Raw genomic sequence first — 16,049 nt, forward strand, 5'->3', positions numbered from 1 at the left:
ATGAATTTGAAATGTCATGTTACACTTGACGTAGTTAAGCCCCGCCTTTTTCCCGACGCGCTTTCGTATCACCGTCCCAATGGAACCTGAGAAATTCCAAGTGTATACCTCTATAGTTTCCTGGTTAAATGTATTCGCTGCTAATCAGTTACGGATAAGTTCCTCGTTTCATTCCTCGCATTTAATAAACACGGAATTCAGTAGTTCCATACGCGTATCAAACTTATTTCGCAAAATAAGGCAAACGCCATTGATAAGAATAACCGATTGATAATGTATTATCTTACGCCTTTGGGTTTTAACTATCCAAAGTACCTGAGATAAATTGTTTATTACTGTGATAGCGATGTAATGTTTGTTAAGTATTTAGCCTTTCGTTACCAGTTAGCTCTAACGAGTTGTAACTTCGCGAGTCTTTGAAGTTTATGGAAAAAATTAGTTAGAACTCATAAAATGTTAGCTAGACGGTTCAAATGGATTTTCGGTGGTCTCTTCTTACTTACGCAAATCTCTGAGCTCGTTCGCGGTGAAAAGGTTAGTTAACTTATTATTCTTTTTTTAAATTTGATTAATTTGACGTGTCGGATAATCAGGGGTGGATTTAGGCATGGTCTTTATGGGCTGCAGCCTGGGGCCCCGTTCAATCGAGGGGCCCCCTTTGCGGTTAAAGATACCGTAAACAGGACCCCCAAATTTAACGGTCCGCCCCGGTGGATAATCCAAAAGGGGCAAAAGGTTCCTATGTTTGTGTCACCCAAATCTCACTTATTATTATCGGTACATTGTATATTATTTTCCATCACAGGAGTATTTCCCCTTTCTATAAAAATTTGTGGAGGTAATGGTAATAGCATGGTAATAGTGAGTATAGCCAGCTAGATGAGAGTGCAGGGAGCTGTTGGCTCGCGTGACAAGAAAGGCTTGCTGCCACCACCTTCCTACGCATTGTGACCAGGCCAACTGAATTAAAAGCATTATAAGTCGCTAGATGACTTGAGCCTAACTAGGGTGGTGTCTTGGTTATTAGCCTAGCTAGTTTAGTATTTAGTCGACTGCTTCTGAAAGTATAACAACAAGGCAGCATAGGCTAATGTTAAAGTTCCAAGTTCTTAGTACCTCTATGCGTTCTTGGTATTAGTTAAAATACGCGAAAAGGTAGAAACGTCCATACTAAAAAGAGGGCAAAAAGCTAAACACTAACAAATTTAAAGTAAAGATAAAACTTACGAAACACTCGAGGATAAAATTATCGTTTATTCCCATTCGACCGAAATCCCATTCGACCGAAAGAATTTTAAAATGTAGCCCAATTGGCGGGGTGATTTGGTATTTTATTTATAAGGTATGTACTATCGAAGATCCATGTTTGGGTTAGGTTAGGTTAGGTTAGGTTAGGTTAGGTTAGAGTTGGTTAAGTTTACTATTTCAGTTTTGGTTCAGTTACTTTTCTTGACTTTACACATCACGTTTCGGCAAGAAAAATAGCAATTTGTATCTTTCTTTTTATTAAGACGGAATAAATAATTATTATTGATGTATAAATACCCTCCTTTATTAGCTATCCGCTCCATTGCAAACGACTTCAGTAACTAAATGTGTCGAATGGGACACATAAAAGCGTTCGGTCGAATGGGACACATAAAAACCGAACGTTTCGGCGGAATTCGGTCGAATGGGACACCTCAAAAACCGCCTTCGGTCGAATGGGACTAAAGCAAAATTATAGTCCATAGGTGGTTTTTATTAACTTTAACCATAAGTGTATAATATTGTTCAGGAATGCTTATAATGCGACATCGCGTATGGTAAGATCACTCTGACGGCTTTGGCCCCGCCTACGAGAGAAAAAATCCCCTCTGCGCGCGCTCCCCTCTCACGTTGTTGTTTGTTAAGTTAACATAGTGACGTCAAAAAAACCGCCAGCCACATCGAGACGGAAATCTGCCGCGATAAGCATTCCAAGTAGAGCTATGGAATCCTGTATTGTAACATAGGTATGACAATTCCTATTCTTCACATGCACAATTTTTACTGAGAGCTATTCACAAAAGACAAACACATTCGTCGCAGTTTTGCGTCCGTGTCACAGGTAGCAATTGACAGCGCCTCTCTAGGGGGAAATTTTGTTCTTGTGATGACGTCACTCCGTTACTAGCTCTCAGTAAAATATTCCCCAAAGTGTCAAACTTATGGAACAATAATATAGACTTATGATTTAACTTATCGTAAATTTCATTCTCTACCAATATCCCAATATTTGGATAAATTAAGGCGTACGATTCAATATAACAGGGCCTTCCGAAAAGAGGGCAAATGAGAGATTTTTGCCTTAGGCCTACTGAAAGGTTAAAACGGCCCTGCATAAACTATTCGCTTGTTCCGGAGTATTAGGGGGTCCTGGTGTCGGTCAAAAGTTATGAGGTAACTTTGCGGTTTTAATTAGTAGGTTCGGTCTTCGGTCAAGAAAAGAGTTAAATTGTGTTTCGCGTTTGGAACGTGAGTGAATGGAATTAAGTGTATGAACAGTGCGTGTTTAAGACTGAAAGTGTTAAAGTAATTGTGAACTAACTCAAGTCAGCTGTAAGATAAAATTGATTGTTTTTATTTTTTGAATTGGAATAACCTAATTATACCCTTGAAATTGTCAACTCAACCTGTGAGGCTAATTAAGTAGATTGGAAGTAATTAGTAGCTCTCAGCTCTCAGCTGTTAATTAAGACAAGAGTTTATAGTAAGGTAGTTTGAATTTAGTTAAAATTACTCAGTATTATTTATGATATTTACTTAAGTGTAAGTGTGTTTTGGTTTATTTTTCAATCACGATGAACTAAGACACATCTAGTCTTAGACACTTGAGTACCAGTTCTGTACAATTACGTAGGATGGATATATATTGTTGGGTTATTGATGAAAGTTAAATCTAGAACGTTACATAGACTGTTCTGAATAAAAATAAACATTTATAATTTTGCATACTTCTGGTTGCCATTTTATTTTCTAATCACTCGCCCACAACATTAAAGTTCTGGCAATCCCGAATCAACTAAATTTTCGATATAACGGCGACGGGAAATTAGGGAATATTATTTTAACAAAATTTCGATAAACTATCCTTTAATTCAAATCGGCGCGATTCCGTTAAAATTATAAACCAAAAAGCGAACGGTTGTTATAATACCCTCTGTAGATATTTATTTCATTAAAATTTGCTTTGTATTATATTCAACTGACAAACTTGCACAGTAAAAAGGGTTTAATTCAATTGTGCATTGTTATACTATGTCTAACTCACTGTTGTAACTACTTAACTTATGATATTCTGAATAAATTAAAATTGGTCGTTTCGTCTCAATTATTGTAATTATAATTAAAATTTTATACCGGGCGGGATAGAACTGGGATAACATTTTTAACAAATAACTCTAAATTGCGGAGATATATCTTAAAGAGTTATCTCGAGAAAATAATACAACTAGGGACAATTCTTCCGAGGAGAGGTATATTTTGGCTGGCCAACTTGTTCAAATAGGATTTATGGTTGTAAAGTTATTGAAGAAATAGTAATGACGGAAAACATGAAAATTAAGCCAAATTTAATTTTTAAGTGAAACAAAGCAAGCATGAAAGTAGTATTTAAAATAATATCGCTCGAGATATTTTTTGCTTCACGATATTTTATGAAAACTATACACTCTTTTACGAAGTCGGCCATTTGACTACAGGCCTAATTTAAAATAGTACAGGCAAGGGCGCCTGCACGTGCTCATCAGCTCGAGACGTCACGTGCACTTGACCGCGTGAAGCGGCCTTGCATGCACTATTTGAAATCAGACCTGTAATAAAATGGCAGCTCTCACAAATAAAGATATAAAAGAGTGTATAGGAGTCTAGTTTTTCTTTTAATCAAAAGGTAGGGCGTAGAGTAGCATATATTAATATGAAAGAGCTCTACTTGGTCGTTATGGAGATATGACGCGAAATTACGCAACCAACTTGTAGGTTTTATCGGTTTTTCCCTTATGAATAATTAACAAATAATAATTACCTAATTATTAATTAATTTACGAATAATTAATTAGTTAATTTCTCAATTTTTACATTATTCAAGTTTTAATTTGATCCATTTTCGTCAGATTTAGTAATACTTAAATATTTTTACAGTTAATTTATTATTATGTAGTTAATTTCACATTTTTTCGTTATTCAAGCTTTGATTTTATCATTTTCTTTGTTTTTTTTAAGCTAGTTTAGTTATAAAACCATTTTAATGGTTGAAACTGGCGCCATCTATGAAAGTTATACGAGCCTTAGTATAGTCTAACATTTCGACAAGTCTTTTTTTGAGTTTCGTAAGTTTTACTGTATCCCAAAAACATCTTTTGTAAAACCTTTTTCGTCGAATTGACGGCAGGGTAGCCGCTGGACTAAGGAAATCAAAAGTCGTATTTGGACAATTCTAATATAGATATATTTATGTTTAATTATTTTCGAGTTTTAGTGAACTATTTTCAATTTATTTTTAATAAAATTTTAATTTTTCAATATCTAATTTAAATAAAAATCTTCAATTTTGCACCCCTACAATTTTTGCGCACTGGGCCGCTGCCCCGCTCGCCCTACCCAGGGACGGTGCTGCTTAAATGGATGTTAGCAGGGCCGTAGACCGGCTATAGATGTAGACCGGGCAAGCCGTAATTTAGGAGGGGCGAGTAGTATTCAGTGCCGTCTTTATAGATTTAGCTCGAGGAACGCCCCCCCCCCTGACTACGGGTCTGGATGTTAGGCAACAACTAACAAGTGTGAGAGGGGCCACATATTTATATTAAAAGGGCCCCATATTTATAATTAAGAGGCCACAACTTTGAATTTAGAAATTGTTTTTATTGCCAAGAAACGTTTTTCTCGAAAAAAATCTTCCAAAATCAATTCGTTTACTCGAAGAAAGTAGATCATAAACAGATAGATTCGGGGGGAAGGGAGCAGAAAGTTGAATGGACAATAGAAAGAAAAGAAAGGGGCTTAAGGGAATTTAGGGAAATACCCCGGGCATGCACGTGTGCCATCCAGGTCGGATACAAGATCAGTTACATCATAAGTTAATGATACCTCTAAGTAGACAAATAAGCCCTTTCAAGGTGGAATCTTTATCCAGAAAATGTGATGTCAAATCTTGTCTCTCCGATTCCCGCGAAAATGGAAGATTTGAAAAATATCTCGGACCCAGCGCCGCTGTGCGGTCGAGAATGAAACTATATTGGGCTGAGAGAAATAAACCAATAGCAAAAAAAAACGTTCTTTTGCCTCTACGGGGGGAACGAATTTTCTAAGGGAATACCGAAAGTTATCTCGTTTGGGGAAGTTCAAGCTAGCCTTGCACCAAACGGGATTAAAGAAACGTCAGCTTCGGCAGTTCCAAGTGTATGTTAAGGCTACTTTGATACGCAGTACGGAGAGACATAGGTCGATTTGGACAAGCATATCCGCCATAGGCAGCATAGCCATTTGTCTACTTAGAGGTATCATTAACTTATGGTTATATCAGTAGTGGGTCCAGTAAACGCGACGAGAGCCGCAACAATAAAACGACCTTGCTCTTCTCGCTTCCTGGAAAATTTATAAGGGCTCACTAATGTTGTAAGGGTCAAAAAATTCTTAGGGGCCACAAAATAATTAGCCCACCTGTGAAAAAACCTTAGCGCCGCTACTGACCAGAGGTATATAAATGAAACAAGAAGTGTACTACTTAGCTTAATTATTAGCTTTCCCCGTGCATTCCATGAAATTTTGGAAGCAGACGTTATTCAGACGACGGTAAAAATAGAGGTCACCAATGAGAATAGAGGTAGAAAAAGTAGCGTTCCGAGGTCAGTAAACACGTATAATGGCGTCACCCAGTTTTTAAAAAAATTGTAATAATTTTAAAAGTCGTGTTACTTAATTTTAATCACGATTTATATTTTAAAGGTTTTTATTGTCACGGTGTTTTATTTTGAATTGAATTTAACCCGCTATTCAATTCGAAGTAATCTCTAAGCCTTGCTGGTACCGTGGTAGTTTATAACCGGTTGAAACTAGTTGTTAGTTATCGTGAAAATTACGTCATCATTAATTCTGCCATTAAGACTCGACGATTTAAAATGCCACGTAAAAACCATCGAGCACAACTTCTGTTACTTCCAAAAAACCAATCTAACTTATCATCGACATCAGTTGTAAAAAATTCATCATCATAATTTACTAACGTAAGTCTACAGGAAATGTTGGGCCTAATTTGGGTTGGTCAACCATATAATATACATACAAATATTTCTATTATTTTAATATCTTGACAAATAAATATAAATAGGACAAAATAACCGTTACATACCTTTTTCCAAGTTCTAACATATCTCCAAGGCCTACTACGACTTTTCTAAATTCCGGGGTCTGCTAAAAAAAACATCCATCCAAAGAATATAAAGCCCCAGGAATGGAAGGTGTAGCTCCGTCTAGTGGAGCTTTTGCACCTCTCGTTTTTAAAGAGAGACCGGGTTGCGTTAATCGTTTCCGGTTACTCTGATTTGCTCTGCCGGAAGTTTCTAACGCAACCAAAACACGCGGTCCATAATATCAATCCTTCCATTCCTGGGGCTTTATATTCTTTGATCCATCGACCAATCGTCTTTCGTCCGAGGATTTTTTTTGGTTCATCGCCACTACTTTTCTTATGTACCCAGTAAATTGGCCGATGAAGTCACGTGATCGTTGCAGCCGCGTTACCGAACTATTTCCATCCGCGCGAAAGGGGGAAGGCAAACGAAATTACATGGCGCATGAAAATTCTAAGTAGTACACTTCTTGTTTCATTTATATACTTCTGACATTACTCAGGTACTCACGGCAGATATAATTCCTAGCTCTCTCAAAAACGAAACCAAAACTTAACAACTTAAAAGCCGCGTTCACACTAGACACTTTGGAACCGTTTTAAAACGGTTTCGAAAGATAAAATTGAACATTTTCGGTGTCGATTGCAAAATCTTACAGTTTGATCTTTCGAAACCGTTTTAAAACGGTTTCAAAGTGTCTAGTGTGAACGCGGCTAAATTGAACTTGTATACGAATCCAGTCAGCCAATCACATTTTATGGGCGGGGGGGGAGACAATTTCGGAATTTTCCCCTTCCGACGGCAGCAGGCGCTAAAGCGTCTAACCAATGAGAAATGATAATCGACGAGTATTTAACATTTCCTTATTCGCGTTCGAGTTCCAGTATCTGACCTCAAAAATCGTCGGGTATTCGATGCTGATCAAGTACTCGCACAGCCCTAAGGTCCTTTACGCTGAGTGGCAGCAGGTGCTAAAGCGTCTAACCAATGAAAAATGTACGCAAGAAAATGCATGACTTCTCCCGGGTTGCGTTCTCCTTGTGTGGGCAGTGCTGGATTTGTCACCTGTCCGGGCTTGGGGACGCTGGCGTAGGGCACTATGATGATAGGCCTCCGGTGGTATGGTCTCTGTTACTAGGTACACCGGGCTATAAATTCTGACACACACTGCCGTGTTTGATCAAGGATCCTAAATGTTAGAAGGATATGAGGCGAGGGACGAAAAATGGCAGCGCCGTTGGTGGGTCATGCGCGTTAGAGAATCCGTCTTTAGATTCCGTCAAGGACAAAACATGGAGGAAGCACCACCAAAATTTGTCCTTGAGGGAATAGAAACAAGACGTCCCACGTTTAGAGCTAGGAGTAACAAACTCAAGGAGAACGCAGCTAGCCTTTAAACACGCTAACGAAGGGTTGTGTACGAATTTCATTGGACGAGCGTCACGAGCCTTTACGCTGAACGTTTTACGGGCGGGGGGAAGACAATTTCCGAATTTTCCCCTTCCGACGGCAGCAGGCGCTAAAGCGTCTAGCCAATGAAAAATGTACGCGAGAAAATCCACGACTTTTGACGGGTTGCGTTCTCCTTGTGTGGGGTGTTGTGTTTGTTGCTCCTAGGTTTAGAGGCTCTCTTAATTTCGACGGCGCTGCCGGCGTTTTGAAAACACGGGCTGGTCAGAGGGCTACCCATCCTTCTAACATATAGGATCCTTGGTTTGATTCTCTTAGTTGGTATTGTCTTTTAAGAAAAATGGATTGTCCTACCCCGAAAAAAAGGTTGTTAGTGTCGAATCCACCGCAAAACGTCAAATGTTTTGAACCCGCCATTGAATATGAATATATTTCTTCTTAGTGTCCGTGTTTTGACGAATCAAAGAAATGCCCCTATCAAGACATTTCCGTCAACTCAAGCAGTCAACTCTTAACCGACACGTCATTTCATATCCCGTTCAATTTGGAATGCAACGACAGTTGCGATGGTCAATGTTTGGAGGTAAATTACGAAAGCGTGGATTCCTCTTCGACTGGGTCCTGCTCCGAAGACGGAAGAGCGTGCCCGATATTGAAGGAACATAGCGTGTGGTGGTATCATCTCGAAAATTTGTGCCCCGACACTGAATACGTCGTTACAGCGGGAGCGTCTTTGGCAGTGCCTTCGCTTAATTCGTGCAGCGGCTGTTTGCGCGATCTGCCTAACAAGTGTTGGAAAGATCAGTGGAACAATGCTACAGACTGCGACGCTATATGTTTAATAAATTGTAACATTTGCCAAAACGAATGTGGAACCGAAAACCAAAAGTGCGTTGAGAAATGTAGAAACCTGTGCGCGTCTAATTGCGAGGATATGGGAATCGCGACTGAAGAACCGTGCACCAATGTTTCGTTCACAATTTCCACAAGTACGTCTATTTGTTGCAAAAAGCTTTGATTACGTTTTCAATTACCTTTACTGTAGCATAAGTAACGTAATAACATAAGTCTATAATATTGTTCCATAAGTTTGTCACTTTAGGGAATATTTTACTGGGAGCTAGTAACGGAGTGACGTCATCACAAGAAAAAAATGTCCCCCTAGCGTGGCGCTGTCAAAGGCTACGGGTGACGCGCTAGCAAGTGGACGCAAAACTGCACCGAAGCTCGTAATGCAGTCTTGTCTTATGAATAGCTCTCAGTAAAACATTACTTTGGCAACATTATATACTTATGGTAATAATTAATAAAACTAAGAATTGGAACGTCTAATACTCCAGCCATTTCTCAGTTGTTACGCCAGCGCCAAAGTGTGATGTAGGAAAAATGTGAATTAATTTAACTTTCTCAGTTTTCACGAGATTCCCGTGAGCGCGTGCAAAGGGCACGTAATGCAGTCTGTCTTGTGAATAGCTCTCAATAAAACTTTTCCATGTGAAGGATTAGAAGTGCCACACTTATGTAATAATATTATACACTTATGGTAATACGTATAAGTTTGATTCTTCCTATTCACTGCGTAAGAGCAAATGTCTTAAAAACGCTATTTGAGAAAAATAGCTAGGTTTTTTTTAAATATTCAATAGTTCTTTTTATAAAGTAACGTGGCCTTCTTGTTTTGTTGTGGCTCTGACGACACAGTCTCTTACTTTCACCAGGCTACGAGCGGGCGTTGCAGTCGCCAGAGGAATATGGGAATTTTCTAGCGCGCGTGCAAATCGCTCGTGCGAAGAATACACAAATAAAGCTGGGTCTGGTAAGAGCAACATTTTAACAAGGTGGGCAAGACCACCTTTTATTTTATAACACAATTCGACAGCAGTGGCGTAGCCAGAAATCCTTCAAGGGTTCAAACTATGTAAAATACCTGAAAGGGGTCTAGAAGGGGGCTAAATTTTAGTACAGCCAAAGCTACGCCCAAGGGGGGGGGATAAGTAAACCCTCCTCTTGTCTACGCCACTGTTCACCAGTTTCAATAAGGCAAAGGTATATGTTCAAATACCACAAGCTTAACTTCGATAGTTATTTTATCGCAATTGGCCAGGATGGTATTTTTGCGCGATACTAGTTTTAAGACCGCGCTGCCATATTCAGTGCTAAATTTTTGAAACTGTAATTATATTTAAACTGGCAAATTATGTCCACAGTCTCATAAAAATTAAAACTACGGCAAGTAGAGGCAGTTTTAAAGGCACGAAGACGATAAATAAAAACCCATTGTAGAAGCTGGCTCGCGCGCGACTTTTTAATTTTTATTTCGTAAAATAAAGGATTTTCACGCCCTATTTTATTTTTACTGTGTCATGATTTTTTAGACACCTTTTCTCGAGGTTGATGCGAGTCCTTCTTAGGGTATATGGTTTAGAAGTTCTTTCAAATGTCACCAATTTCGACGTGCTTGACTGTTGCCCTCAGGTAGCATTTTGTTTCAATCTCAGACCACCAAATATTTGGTGGTCTGAGTTTCAATGTTAATTTTCTAACTGGACCTTTTTTTTGACACAAACACTCTCACCCAGCTCCGAATCGGACTCGCAACTGAATTCGATAGAATATTATCATCCTTACTATTACTATATTTCGCCTTGGGCATTTTTGTGCTGAAATAGAGCCACAATTAATTGACAAATTTATTGTTACTATGTTACTATTATTGAGTGGGGTGGCAAGCCAAAACACTTGTGCATCCCCAAACTGGGTGACTTAAATAAGTCCTATTGCTGACACAAAGCTTAATATCTGCCTGGCCGTGATGTTAGAGACGTCATACGTCTCCAACCGATGCATACCCAAATGCTCAAACCTCTGGGCTGCATAGTAATCGCAGCTACAGAGTACACGTGAGGCAGTTTCCTCCTCAGCTAGACAAGCTCTGCAAATCGGGTCATCGCTGACCCCAATAAGAGTTACTATGTTACTTATGGTACTACTAAGAATGTGTTAGGGATAATGACTACCGGCTTGCACTTCAATAGGCCGTAAATTTGGTCTTAGCCAACTTGTTAAAATGGGAAAACAAAATCACGTGACTACCATTCACAGCCAACTTCGATTCGGTAACTCGTGTTCATAGTTGGCCGTGCGACGTTAGAGAAAAAAAATATTACTTCCAAATACTGCAGACAGATAATTAACTTCCACTTTTCTATAACAGTGTTTTAAATAATAATAATAAATAGATAATCGATCGAAATTTAAACCACCATTAACAAAATAAAATGAATAATAGTTCGTATTTCTTAGGATAGATGACGCTGCAGTTCTCCACAAAGTCACGTGACTACCATCTTTTCAGCCCCTCTGGACTGTATAGTTTCGCCTATTGCTTTCATTTGTTATACTCAGTTGCAGGTTAAGAAAGGCAAAATATCTAGTACATTTGGCGAAACGATACTAGCATGAATTTCCGGTAAATCGGCCGCGGTAATTTTAGAAAAATATCTGTATCTTTACAAAATCAGTGGATAATCATAAATAAAGGTACCTATTTTCGTTCAGTCTAGACGGAGCGTGCTAAAACGCTTAGAAATATAATTCGCACTAAGCCTTGACAATAAAAATGGCCAAGTGTCAAAACGATAAGAAGACACCAACGGTCATTGAAATATTAAAACTAAAATTTATGGCGAAAACCGCATAAAAAAATATTGAGTGGTTAATTTTTAATAAAATAAAGAAATTTCGGGAAATCGAAAAGCGCGCGTCCGCCGCGACACCTGGTGAGAAGTCGGTGAGACAGAAAAACAACGTAAAAGCGCGCGCTGCTGAAGACGCGAAATTTTTTTTTCACGCGTGGCGCGTTCCAGTTATAAGAGACTTAAGCCTAAATTGCGCGATTTTAAAAGTTAGGATAGTTCGCAAATCGGTCATACGGGGTTAGGGGATGTTTTTATAAAATAAAATGAATAAAATATGTTGCTCTTTCGTACATAGCTTTATGAATATATTCTTCGCGCGCTAGAAAAAGCTATATTCCTCTGGCGACTGTAGCGCGCGCTCGTAGACTTGTAAAATTAAGAGACTGTAAGCTAGGAGCAACAAACACAGCACACCACACAAGGAGAACGCAACCCGTCAAAAGTCGTGCATTTTCTTGTGTACAATTTTCATTGGCTAGACGCTTTAGCGCCTGCTGCCGTCGGAAGGGGAAAATTCGGAAATTGTAAAACGTTCAGCGTAAAGGCTCGAAATTCGTATACAACCCTTCGTTAGCGTGTTTAAAGGCTAGCTGCGTTCTCCTTGTGTAATTTTGTGTTTGTTGCTCCTAGCTGTAAGGCCCAGTGGCACCGATCGCTTTTTTTCCCAATGGGGGCCGAAACTCACTAATAAACTTGGAATGAGGCTGCTGGCAACACTTTCTTGCTACGGATGCTTAAAAGTAAATGGCCTTTAACAATGGCGGTTTTACCAATGGGGGCAAAGCCCCCATGGATTTTTCCCCATGGGGGCTTCAGCCCCGCTGCCCCCATGGGATCGGCGCCACTGGTAAGGCCATGTTACTTTATAAAAATAAATACGGTTTTTCACTATAACCACGGATGCCAGGGTTGGCTGATTTAAATCAACTTGATTTTAATCACGATTTAAATCAATTTTTATAAAGTATTTATGAAAAAGAAAAAACCTCGCCAATTGCTATAATTTATGTTTAAATATAATCTTTCTTGTACTTTACCCATAATGTCGCATTGGATTCTACCTGTGGGTGGGGATTCCGCCGAATTTGTTTTGTAAAAGTATACCAAAATAGGTTTTAAAAACTAAAAACTTCTATATGAATATTAGCTTAAATTTGGTTGTATACTATTGGACCGAATCCCGTTTGACCGAATCCCTTTGAACCGAAAAGTATTTTCGTTTATAGCCCAACATGGCGGGATTCGGTTGAATGAGGAATTTAAATCTGGTTCGTTTTCACTTCGGGTAGGTTAGTTCAGGTTGGGTTAGGTTAGGTTAGGTTAGGTTGGGTTGGGTTAGGTTAGTTCAGGTTGGGTTAGGTTGGATTAGGTTAGTTCAGGTTGGGTTAGGTTGGATTAGGTTAGTTCAGGTTGGGTTGGGTTGGGTTGGGTTAGGTTAGTTCAGGTTGGGTTAGGTTGGATTAGGTTAGTTCAGGTTGGGTTGGGTTAGGTTAGGTTAGGTTAGGTTAGGTTGGGTTGGGTTGGGTTGGGTTGGGTTAGGTTAGGTTAGATATGGTAGGCAACTATTACACGTCAGGTCTTATCAAGGTTATTTTCAAAAATTAAACCCGGAAATATCGAATTTCAAGGGAAAAATGTCTAAAAATACACATCGGTACGAAATAATAAATATTTAAGACATAGTTTAGTCCAAATTAGATATACTATCGTCACGTACCCTACGATATATAAAAATGTATCACTAACGGTATATTGAATGAAAACCGCGCAAAACGCGATTTTCGGTCGATTGGATTTCGGTTGAATGGTACATTCGGACGAATGGGATTTCGGTCCAATGGTCTACAATCCTTAAATTTAATCAATTCATTAAAAATTAAAACAAATATTTGTTTTAGGTAAAATTATGATACTAAATTTATGATACTAAATTATATAAAACTTTGAAATTTTAATTAAAATCAAATAAATAAAAAAAAACAATAAAAATCCGATTTAAATAAAAAAAAATCGATTTATTTGATTTTTTGTTTAAATCAAAAAATTGACAACCCTGATTTCAACTATGAATATCGAACTGTATCATGACCCTTTCTACCACCTGGGGCTTGGACAGGCGGTGCCTTTTTGCGGTTTACGTCATCACTTCAGCTAATCAGGAGGCATGCGTTTGTCGTCGACTCGATCCACAAAACATTTCATGGATTCCGCTATTAAGCCGGTGAAGAAAATTACTCGTGTTTCTTAGAAAAATACCTCTACTTTTACAAAATTACCTGATAATCATAAATAATGGAAAGTATTATTTATATTCTTACCTATTTTCGTTCCATCAAAAAGATTCGTATTGACATTTTAGAAACCAAATTTCGCGCTAAGCCTTGTCACTGAAAGCTAGTCAAGTTTCAAAACGTTGGCCTTCACATGGATTAAACACTAGTGTTTAATCAATGGTCTTCAATAAAATTTTTGAGCCGCGGCGCGTGACCGACGTCATAATAACTAAGCCCCTCCCATCCTAGCGACAGAGGCTAGACTACTGTGTGAAGTAGCTCTTTATTCAACAGATGTCGCCAGCGTCGAAATCAAAACAAGATGCTTAAGTTACATTTTGATCCAAAAGACGGGACATAATAGTACCCCTCGCGTTGATTAGCTCGTTTGTAAATTTGACGATAGCTTAAATTATAGTAATTGTTAACAATATATTTTACATGATATATATATATAATTTAGGTTAAAGCCAACTAAGTAGAGTATAACTTATCTAATTATAATAATTATAAATAGTTCTCTGACGACGTTATTGTTTCGCCGTTTGGAAATTTAGTTTCCTTGTAATTAATAGATGGCACCACACTCTCCAGTAAAGTCGCGTTTTTCGAAGAATCGGATAGATCCATGGCCATCTCTAATAACAAGGGCCTTATCATAATACAGGTGGCAATGATAGAGCCGACAGTTGCTTTAATGCAGTTCGATATTCACGGTTGAAATGAATACATTCATGGTATAACAATGTTTTGAACAAGTTCTAGTTTGTCGAACATTTCCATTTTTCCAGAACCCAAGAGGTTAATTGGTTGTTACGGCTACGATTCCCCAGCGAAGCCAATGTTCCCAGGAGGCGTGGCAGTGACGTCTCGCCAAATGGAGCTCTCAACGCGGGGCGGAGTTTTGTGCGGGGAAGCGACCGCCCCGGGGGATCGCATCATCAGTCTCAAAATTGATAGTGCCGAATTGAAGGAGAAGTGCTTGAATAACGTTGATTTGTATTTGAACGAAAGTTGCGAATATGTCGTGGAAAATCTCTGCCCTAATACTAAATACAAAGCGTCTTCTAATTTAGATCCTGAATTTGCAGCCATCATTTGTACTCTTCCTTCAGGTAACTCCGTTTCGTTTTCATGGAAAAGAAAAACCGTGTTTGGAAAAATACGGACTTTCGGGCTCCGCGGGAGGCTTCCACGAAAATTCGGTTATGGATGTTTTCATTGAAAGAAAATTCGGATTTCCCCAAAAGGAAAAAACCCCTGTTTTTGGTAAATATCCCAACTAATGCATTCATTATTTAAAGCCATGGATTGAAGTCCCACTTAGTTTATTTTAAGCGCGACTTCTTTAAAGATTGTACTACTTCTGTATTTTTTCCACCTAAACTCTGTAGTCCTTTTTCTCCCCAATTACATTCGCGTTCATTTTGAAGGTTAAAAATGGTAAGCGGCCAGTGGCCAGTTTTTCAATTAAACTACCTAGGCTCTACAGTCACTGGCCACAGGTCCAGTTTAAAAAAATCCTTATTTCTCCCCCTGGCACTGCCTTTAAATAATGAAACAGTATGCATTAGTTGGGATGTACCAAAAACCGGGGTTTTTTCCTTTTGGGGAAATCCAAATTTTCTTTCAATGAAAACATCCATAACCGAATTTTCTGGGAAGACCCCCGCGGAGGCCGAAAGTCCGTATTTTTCCAAACACAATTTTTCTTCTCCATGAAATGAAGTGGTTTTTATTTGGATAAGTAGTTTTGCTATGAAATGAACGTAACCCACTATTGTACAATATTTTGTTTTATTTAAAATACTACAGCCGTTTCGGCGCCAAAACTAGCGCGGTCGTCAGGCAATGTTACAATAATGACCTCGAGTCTGTTGAGGGCAACAGCTAGATAAAATATAGTGTAAATGAAATTAGAGTAGCACAACAAAAACAAACAATCAAACATGTCTTATGTAAACAAGAATTAAAAATAAAAATTAATAAATTTGAACATCATTGCTTGTTTATCCAATTACCCGGGATTGAATAGATTGGTGTATTGTAAAGCGATTTCATGGGCGGGACCATCAATGTTATTGTTTAATTTTTCCTTTATTCTAAGTTTTAATATTTCAATGGATTCCCTAATATTGAGTTTTATAGGGTTGCTCTCCTTGGAAATCAAAATAACTTCATTGGTATCTATATCGTGAGAGTTGTCTATTTGAACGTGTTCAACAATAGCTTTGTGTCTCTTTAGTCTTAAGTCCGCTTCATGCTCTTTCGTTTGTCCTACGTAACCCATTTGATATATA

The 16,049-nt window shown here is 38.6% G+C and overlaps 1 protein-coding gene across 4 annotated transcripts in view; it reads left to right on the plus strand.

Moving 5' to 3' along the window:
* Positions 1 to 387: 387 nt before the first annotated feature.
* The window catches only part of LOC149958333 (receptor-type tyrosine-protein phosphatase delta-like), a 68,078-nt gene continuing 52,416 nt past the window's right edge, over positions 388 to 16,049 (plus strand). The window contains exons 1-3 of one of the 4 annotated variants that reach the window (XM_090165774.1): positions 388 to 534; positions 8,221 to 8,767; positions 14,541 to 14,864. In XM_090165774.1, the coding sequence (XP_090021900.1) occupies positions 454 to 534; positions 8,221 to 8,767; positions 14,541 to 14,864 (952 nt within the window). In that variant the 5' untranslated portion in view covers positions 388 to 453. The remainder of the gene's footprint in view (positions 535 to 8,220; positions 8,768 to 14,540; positions 14,865 to 16,049) is intronic. The other 3 variants (XM_090165772.1, XM_090165773.1, XM_090165775.1) reach the window with 3 other exon arrangements.

This window comes from Leiobunum rupestre, chromosome 2 (assembly GCF_980474605.1).
Source record: "Leiobunum rupestre chromosome 2, qqLeiRupe1.1.hap1, whole genome shotgun sequence".
Classification (NCBI taxonomy): domain Eukaryota; kingdom Metazoa; phylum Arthropoda; class Arachnida; order Opiliones; family Sclerosomatidae; genus Leiobunum; species Leiobunum rupestre.